The sequence below is a fragment of the Nicotiana tabacum genome, chromosome 18 (genome assembly GCF_000715075.1).
Source record: "Nicotiana tabacum cultivar K326 chromosome 18, ASM71507v2, whole genome shotgun sequence".
Lineage (NCBI taxonomy): Eukaryota > Viridiplantae > Streptophyta > Magnoliopsida > Solanales > Solanaceae > Nicotiana > Nicotiana tabacum.
The window spans coordinates 142,779,909-142,789,698 of record NC_134097.1 but is presented as its reverse complement, the minus strand read 5'-3'; the positions used below and the strand labels follow the sequence as shown (position 1 = coordinate 142,789,698).

The 9,790-nt window shown below is 31.8% G+C and overlaps 1 protein-coding gene across 1 annotated transcript; it reads left to right on the top strand.

The window, feature by feature from the left end:
- The first annotated feature begins 6,100 nt into the window (after positions 1 to 6,100).
- On the top strand, positions 6,101 to 9,155 carry LOC107794924 (uncharacterized). The gene is made up of 3 exons (XM_016617485.2): positions 6,101 to 6,264; positions 7,829 to 7,866; positions 8,740 to 9,155. The coding sequence occupies exons 1-3, from the start codon at positions 6,192 to 6,194 to the stop codon at positions 8,851 to 8,853; spliced, it is 225 nt and encodes a 74-aa protein (XP_016472971.1). The 5' UTR covers positions 6,101 to 6,191; the 3' UTR covers positions 8,854 to 9,155.
- The last annotated feature ends 635 nt before the right edge of the window (positions 9,156 to 9,790 follow it).

Below are 9,790 nucleotides of genomic sequence, written 5' to 3'. Positions count from 1 at the left end.
CACCCAAATAAAGCGTACATTGCTTCAGCAAATCGAGGATCCCGAAATTTAAGCAGGAAAAGCTCTATAAAACAGTGTTCTCCTCCAGTTTTTTTTAGCCGCTTTTGTTTTTCTGGGGATTTCTTATCTCTTCAGCTCTTGGGTCTACCTTGAATGGCAAGTTTTGGATGCCTTTATAGGCAAGCTACTAGGGCAGACTCCAGGAGTCAATTTTTACACTTCAACCCTTTTTACATTTTCATTTTTGCTCAGGAAACCTTAGTTTAAAAATTAGATTTACCGATTAGCCCCCACCCCAGCTTCCTAGAAGCTTCCCCAGCCAGTTACAAAGAGATTCCCAAGCCTAGACTACCCAAATTACCCCTTAATGACCCTGTTATTACCTGAAGGAATCGGACAGAGCATGGGTCGATTCGACCCAATTAAATTAATTCAGGTTCGGCCCAAACCAGTAAATCAAAAGATTAGAGGCATAAACCCAAACCCAAATCAAGTCGAATTGATTGAAACAAATGTTCATTATAGAGACGAGTCTGAACAACTTCAAAAACAAAAATCAAGTACTGGGCTAAAATTAAAGAAATTACCAGATAAAAACCAACCTCATTAATCAAGCTAAGTGACCTAATATTTTAAAATAGCATACATAATAAACAACCCATAAACAAGCACAAAAGACCTAACGGGACAACAAATAATAGAAGAAACGCAGGAGTAGAGAAGGAAAAGAACTGAGGAGAAGAAAAGAGACATACCCAAGAGGACTCGGACAAAAGGGCCTAAGGAACATCCTTCAACTCATCGATTCCGGCCCGATCCGAAGTTAATCGTAGGTTCTTAATATCAAGAACACACGAGTAATATCTATTTAGGCCTAAAATCTTTTAACCCTCGCCGATTCTGACCTTTGGACTTTTAAGGTTGTCCCTTCAAATCCAGATTCGATGAGCTTCACTAATATTCGAAGGAAACAGAGTGGATTTCTGGAATGAGGGTGAGACGGGGGTTCAGAGGTGTTATTTTGGTGGTGCATGGCATTGGCGCCGCCGGGCTAAGGCGGTGGGAATTAGGGCGGCGTCGCTAGGGTTTATCAGCGATAAGGGGGCTCTGAGAGGTGAGAGAGGGACGATGAGTGAGGGGTAGGGGGCTGTTCAGATATTTAAATACTCAAACGACACCACTTCCCAACCGTTGGATGAGCCGGGGATGGAGGGACAGGATTAATTGACACTGGTGAACTCGAAACGACGTAGTAACGCCCCCATACTACGTCGTTTGGTTAGGCTGGCTTGGACTGGGTGCAGTAACGGGTTTGGGCCGGGTATTAGCGGAATATTGTTTGGGCCTGGGGGGAAATTCAATTGATAAGCCCAAAATTCAAATTCTCTTGTTTTAAAACCTTTTTTCTCTTTTTTCAATTTCAAGTTTTTTTTTCAAAATTAAAAATTAAAAATAAAACCTAAATTAAATCCCAAACTAAATTATCCTATCAAATTAAATTAACTAACTCTAAATAATTACCACAACTAATTAAAAACCAAATTCAAGGAAAAATTACCAAAATTCGAGATTAAAATTAAAAAGTGCAAAATAAGCTATTTTTTGTGATTTTTCCCATTTTTATAAAATAACTAATTTGTTAATTAATCCTAAAATGTAGAATTAAATCTTAAATGCAAATGCAACATATTTTTTTTTGTATTTTTCACTAATTAAAATGCACAAACAAAATACAAACAATTAACAGAAAATGCCACGAAAATTCACAAAATTACAAACACTGAAAGAAATTATTTTGTTTTGAATTTATGGGAGTAATTCATATAGGACAAAAATGACGTGCTCACACTACTTGAAGCCACATATTTTCAAACTTGAAATAAGAGGGATTGGCTTCCGAGTCACCACATTCTAACAATAAAGGCCTATGATTAGAAGTAATCCTTGGAAGATATTTAACTATTTGTTAATTGCGGGCCCTTATTTACCTATGTTGTTTTGTTCGTTATGTGTGAATGTTCGAGGTAATTTTTTTTTAATCTTTTTTGACATTTGATTGTGTATGAAAGTTGAGCATATGAATATATTATTGGTGTAGTTACAGTAAATTCCTCACCTTTTTTTCAACTTGATAGATTGATTATAAAATGGTATTGTAACAAATGTTTATTATGTACAATTATTGATCGATTTCTTATTTCAGCAGTTTGTAGAAAAAACTAACTCATTTTGAAAATTAATATCTGATACCTCGAAGTTGGTTATGTAGAACAACCATTTACATAAATGAGACCAAAGTAGTCCTATCATTGAGAAAAAAATACTTAGGTGCTAATTGACCGTAATATGATTGTTTATATATTAACATTGAAATAAGATGGATGACTTGCCAATGTCACTCATTATGACTTATATATCAACGGAATTTAGTAAAAACGTGATGGTTATTTGAATTTTCTTTATGCCAAACTCGTTATGAACGGATGATGGGCCAATGACCGACTCAACTGATGTGTCAAGACATTAGATTACATACATATTGTCCAAATGCGATTGTCTTTCACAATGGGTGATCCTCAAGCTTCCCTATATGAGTTGTCTGTCTTGATAGAATTGGTTATTGCAAGTCCATACAAAAACATAATACAAAAGGAGGGGAGGGGGCATCTAAAATTGAATAATTTTGCCATCCATTTAACTTTTGGTCTAATATTACATCGTTAGGAAAAAAATCTCATTTTGCACTGACCTTAAAAATAACTTTACACATAATCAAAGGTGAGGAAGTAAAATTGAATATTTTTCGAATAATTTGAATAGAAAGTCACCAGACATACGAGACATTTTGCTACATCACAAAGTAAGTAATTTAGATACTACAAAAATAAATTCTGGAGTTTTTCTTTGTAGAAAAGGTCGAATTAAAAAACATAAATAATATATCCATCATTAAATGGTTGTCATGTTTCCTTATACCAAGCAATTTAAATGTTTTTTTTACTTGTAACTTTAATCTATATTATTATAAAAGCATGAATAAAATATTGGTTTACAAAAATAATCTTTTAATATTAAGCATAATAACTCATAATAAAAGAACATAATCGGAATTCTAGACATTAGCCTTGTAATCCTATTAGTTTTAGGACATAATACTACACATTAGAAATCCTACATGATTACCTTTAGGAATCCTATTAGTATAATTATTTTTGGGAATATATATTAGCCTTGATATCCTATTACTTCTAGGATATACTTCTTAAAAAATTCCTATTACTAATTCAATTTGAAAATATATTATATTGTCCAAAACCATTTAAAAATATGAGAGTCTATATTATTATAAAAGCACGAATATAATATTGACAGACCAAAATAGCCCTAAAATATTAAACATAAGAACTCATAGGGAAATAACATAGCTGTAGTAACTTATTTTTTTGAACTACAATAACTTCTATGTTAATTTTTTTAATATTTAATATTTTAAAATTAATACAATCTTGTCTATTCAATTCTTATTAAAATATGTAGGAAGGTTTAATAAAATATATTTCATAAAAATCCTCCATATCAATAATATATTACCACTCTATAATATTCAATACCAAAAAAAATAAAAGTAATGCTAAACGGACTGCATAAAGCGTTGAAATTGAGAAAAAAATTCACAACAATATATTATTATATTATATTTGAACTGCTTTCCTCAAATAATATTTTTTATTATTAATTTTTCGTGTAATATAGAAAAATATACCCAATTATTAAAGAACAGCTAAGAAAATTTTTAAGAATATAAATGTGTGAGAAAAGAAAGAAAAAGGTTGGTAAGAGTCAATACCACTAATGATTTTGCAAACATAAAGATCTAAAAGTGGAATGTCATCGATCTTTTTACTCTTTAAAAAAAATTATGGTGGAAAAAGTTATAATCACGGTTAAATATTCAAACATGAGATGAATTAATATTAAGAATCTAAATCAACAGAAAATAAATTATATTTTATGTTAAAATCAAATAATCAGATCTTCTAATTAATTATTTGCAAGAGAATCCAATTAAATTATTTTTTAAATTCATCATATGAGTAAAATTATTTTTCAAGTTAAAACAAATCTTAGAGTACATAAATTTATTCCATAAAAAGAGTGTTAGAATTTTTTTTTAAAAAAAATAGATCACAAAGTAAAAAAGATTAATATAATATTAAAAAGGTCATACAAGTGTTTGAGTAGGCACAGTCAAAGCTAAATCCTAAACAAGAATAAGCTTTCAAGACTATATTATAAATAATCGACTCTGGTATAGCGGGATTATCCTTTATGGATGTCTCCGACGGAATCGAAATAATATTCTTATGTCATGCATTACCTGCAAATGTCATATCAAGAGGCATGATATTGTTAATAATAAGAACAAGTGGTGTACTAGCAACGATTTTAGTACGAGGACGTATAACTCAATTCAGATTTGATATGCCTCTTTAAATAACTTAAATAATCATCACAAATATATCAAATCAGAGCAATAGTGGTAAATTTATAAGGAAAACAAAAGTGATAATATGGAATGAAGCACTTTTGGCTAAACGTAAAACGATCGAAACAATCGCCTAGAATTTTAGAGATATATTGGATATCGATGAATCGTTTGGTGAAAAAGTAATAGTTTGGGAGGTGATTTCTGTCAAGTACGATTAGTAGTTCCAAAATTGACCAAAGCAGAAACTGTAAAAGCTAGCTTGCCAAAATTATACTTATGACCTCAAATGAAAAATATTCAAATGACAAGAAATATAAAAGTAAGAACAAATGCAACATTTAGTGACTTATTGATTCGTCAAAAACAAAGAAGAGCATCCAATAAAAGATGATTTGATTCTTCTAGAACACTTGGCTATAACCCCAATAGTAATAGTAGTGCATTTAATAAGGAAAATATATATTTTCATCATTAAATTAGAACACAATTTGTGCAAATTATATGGTAGAATTTAAAAAGCTATCTTAGCTAGCAGAACTGGATATGTTGATTAACTAAATAAAAGGTTGATTGCTAAGTTTTATGGTAAAAATAAAATATTTTTCAGTTTTGACTCATGCCAACAATAACTACTAAGAAGGATACTTAAATATTTTAATACCAAATGACCTTCTACCGTACATGTTTGTTCTCAAATTTATTATTTATTATGTATGTTAGTGTCACCATATATATATAATAGACTAAGTTAAAATTAATCTTCCATTGCATATAGGTTGATTTTGAAGAAAAGTATATCTGTCATGCTACTGAAAACTTAGATCCGTTGAATAGCTTATGTAATAGTACACATATGGTATATAGAAGTTTTGACAATAACGTCATACATGCAGAACTTATAATACTGGTCAATATGCTTCTAAGTATAAATTTATCTCCGAATTCAATTTTCGTCTTCCGAAACTAAAGAATATCCTTTTAAATTTGTGTGAAAATAAGTTTCAGTTTGTTTATATTTTGTAGTTATAATAAATAAAACACAAGGACAAACATCCTAAATATTGAACTATATTTACCACAATATATTTTCTTACACGAATAACTATATGTTGCGCTTTCAAGAGAGATATCAATATCAACAACAAGAGTTCTGATTATGACAGAGTAATCAAAGCATGAAGGAAATATATACAAAACAAACACCGTCTATAAAGAAGTATTCGGTAAGATATCATCGCATTAAATACCTTTAAACTACATTACATAATTATCTACTTAATATGACTAAAATTGATCATTTATGTAAGTTCTGATGATATCCTTTCATTTTGAATTCACGTATTATGGTAATGTAATAATATTTTTCGCCATTTAGATGATTGTTATAGTATGATATATAAAATTTTTCTTATTAATTAAATTTATTATTCCTTCATATAAATAAATATTTAAACCATCATGTATCATTATTAACGTGCAACACACGTTTATAGATACTAATATAGTAAAATTTATAAAAGTGGTATCACTTTAAATAAATTAACTTAACTTTTCCAACAAATAAACTTAATTAGGGAGTAATTTGAGAATATAAGGTTGCAACTTGCATATCATAACCAATTGGACTTATTTATCGAAACTCTCAAAAACCCTCTGAGAAGTAGAACCAAAGTCACTGTGTGTGTGTGTGAGAGAGAGAGAGATGGCAAAAGATAGTTGTCTAGCGAGAATAACTGCTGGGGTTGCTGTAGGCGGTGCAGTTGGTGGCGCTGTTGGTAATAAACCCTAAAACCCCTTTTCAATATTTTTTTTTTTCAAAAAAAAAAACCCTACTACCCCCTTTTTTATTTCTCAATACTTGTTGATTCTGTTTAATCTTCGAATTTGTATTTATTATACGAGAAATATTTGATGGGTTATTTCTGTTTATTGTTGGTTAGATATATCTGTTTCTTTTATGTTTTGGAGCAAAGAATTAATCAAAAAGTTGTAGTTAAGCACCTTTAAGTGTAAAAATCATATATTTTCAGTTTTCGGGGAACTGGGTAAGTGTTATTTTTTTATTATTAAATTTGCTCGATGATCAGAGGCGGGAGCTAGGATTTGAACTTATGGGTTTGGGATTATAATCCTTTTACGTTACTGAGTTCTGAATTATTAATTTGTACATATTCATTGGATTTTTTAATACAAATACAAGGTTTGAACAAAAGCTACTTGGTTCGGTCGAACTGGCAACAAACACTATGGCTCTGCCCCTGTCAATGATTCTTTTTATTTCTAAAGTCTTGTTCTTTATTGTATGAGAAATGTTTGATGGGTTATTTCTTCAATTTATCATGTGTTAGATATATCTGTTTCTTGTTTTTTTTAAGCAAAGAATGAAAGAAAATACCGTAGTTAGGCATCTTTATGTGTAAAGATCATATCTTTTCAGTTTTTGGTGAATTGGGCAAGTGTTGTAATATAGATTCAGACCCCTTTTTAAATAACTTCCATTTCTTTTTTTCTTTTTAAATTTACATGTTGATTCTATTTGTACCTCAAATTTTGTTCTTGTTTATATGAGAAATGCTTGATGGGTTATTTATTCTATTTATTATCCGTTGGACATGGCTCTTTCTTTTTTGGTATGGCAACGAATGAATGGAAATGCTGTAGCTCGGCACCTTTAAGTGTAGAGGTCATTTCTTTAAGTTATTAGTGCACTGGGTAAATTTTATAGTAGAGACCCTTTAACAAAGAACTTCCAGTTACTTGGATTTAGCTGAAAAAGGAGAAAGATCAGCTCTAATTTTTGATTAACTGGGTTCTTGGTGAACAGTCTGGGTTTATGCTATATAGAGGCATTTTAACAAGTAATTTCAATTTTTTGACACATCCAATGGATCATATGCAATGGTTATAGCCAAGTCTACTAGAGTATTTTGAAGCCCCCTAAATACTGTGTATCCAAATTCCAAGCTCCTAAACAGCCCTGTCTTTCTTGACTGAGTTGTTGACAGTATACAGTTGCCAACTTTATTTTGGCTGATTGGTAATCCTGTGATAGGGAGGTTTGAGGTTTTAGAACTTGGAATCTGTTCTGACCTTTTTGGGGCGTGTCTGAAGAACCATTTTGATTTTGTGATGCCATCAGTGACAGATTCTTTATTAACTACTTTGTCATATCATCACTCTCAGCACATTTGTCTCTGTTAGAAATGATATCAGTAGTATTTGACTCTGATGATTTCAATCTGAAAAATAGTGAGGTCGACATTAATGACTAGATTGAATGTTAGCAATGTATTTAATATATTGACATTGCATCTGATGCATGTATTTATTTACTTGTAGGTGCTGTTTATGGGACTTATGAGGCTATTAGATACAGGGTAAAGTTCTTTCTCTCTCTCTCTCTGATCCGATGATAACAAATTACTATTAGGGCCTTTGTTATGTCATTGTTGAATTTATAACAGTATAGAAATAGCTATATGCATTGCAGTATATGCGCAGTGATCAGCTAGCTTGCGCTTTGGGTGTCTGATCTCAATGCCTGGTGTTGTTTAGCAAACACATTACAAAGTGTTACTGATCTAGAGTATGCAAAGTTCTCGTCATCTTACCCTTTTCCATCCAAAGTTCATCTTTATTGACCAATGTGTTAGTCAGTTTGAATTATAAGTTTAACTTTCTCTTTGGACATAAGCCTCATTCTTATCTAATATCATCTTATAAGCAACTTATAATTGGCAATGGCAGATAAGTAGACGATGACAGAGATGGATCTTTTAGAATTTATGATTAAGATGCTGAAATATGACAAGTAAAAGCATACAGACTTGTAATCTTTGTTTTATTGGCATCCGTTGGTAATTTCCTCTGATGTTAGTTCATTTCTGGAAAGTTGGCAAGATTTAACACATTACAGAAAGATCAGAAGGATCTGGTAAATGAGAGAGAGGTCCGTTATGAACATTTTAGCGAGCATAAAGTTACTGTCACAGTATAGAGGAAAAAAACACTGATTTCGTTCCATCTGCCTAAGCTTTGGAGGGAAAACTATTTGATGCTTATGGTGGTGGGAAGTAACAGGTACTCGGTGGAATAGTCGAGGTGCACATGAATTGGCCCATATTGCCATTTTGGAAAAAAGTTTAAGACTTATTATTGTGGAGAATGTGATTCGAAAGTGTTGCTGCTAAATGCAATTTGCTTCGATGTATTAGCCTAATGATACCAGTTAACTTTAATGGAAATTGCAGGTGCCTGGCCTTATGAAAATCAGATACATAGGACAAACTACTTTGGGCAGTGCAGCCATTTTTGGTCTCTTCTTGGGTGCTGGAAGCTTGATACACTGTGGAAAGTCTTACTAAGCATATCTTTGCTAGCTGCAGTTAAAATTTCTGATTATCCGAGTCGTTATCAGACTAGTGTGCCTGTGCAATTCCAATATTTTTTTTGTGTATTTCAGTTAAGTGATGATGTTTAAGTTGGTGATTCATAATCGAGCTTTTCTCTAACATTTCAGCTGCAGTTTATGGCTCAGTTGGTAGGCTATGGGGTTACCTCGTTCCGCTTTTTCCGTCATGTAACAATAAACATCAAAAAGATAACAAGGTAAAGAGAAGGGAAAAAGTTTTATAGCGCGTTGGAATGGTAACTCCAGATTTGCAGTTTGATACATTTTCATTGTGTGCACAGATATAGGTAAAACCTTGTATGCAATGGTGCACAGATATAGATTCATTCTTCGTACTTGTTCCAGCTTCACAACCCTTTGTGGGTTGGTAAGAAGTTAAGTCTACGACGCGTAGTGAGGTCCTGAGCTAAGCCGTGGCTAAACCTTGAATGAGTAATGCCATAATGTTTTGTTTCCTTTTAAATGATTATTGACATATGTTAAGAGAGCAGCGTAGACGTTCACATTTTAACTTTGCTTAAATTTGCGTTTTTCATCTACTCAAGCGCCAACCCCTTTAACGCTTACGGAGATTACTTCTACTAAAAGTGAACTTTTTAGATATGAATTAAATATCGATGAAGTTCATATCATCCACTTAAAAATGGTCAACTAATGGATTTAACTTTTACGTTTGTAAAGACTCGAATTGGTAATTTATCAAGTTTGGAAGAGTAAGAATTATCTGAAAGATGATCTTCCATCACATTCAAGAAGCCATAAATAATATGGATATCCATAGTATCCCCTGATTAACCCATTTTTTATCCAGGTTAGATATTTTATCCATTTTTGTATTATCTATTTTCGACCCGCTCATATCGGACCTGATCCCCTTGTTTGCCACCCAA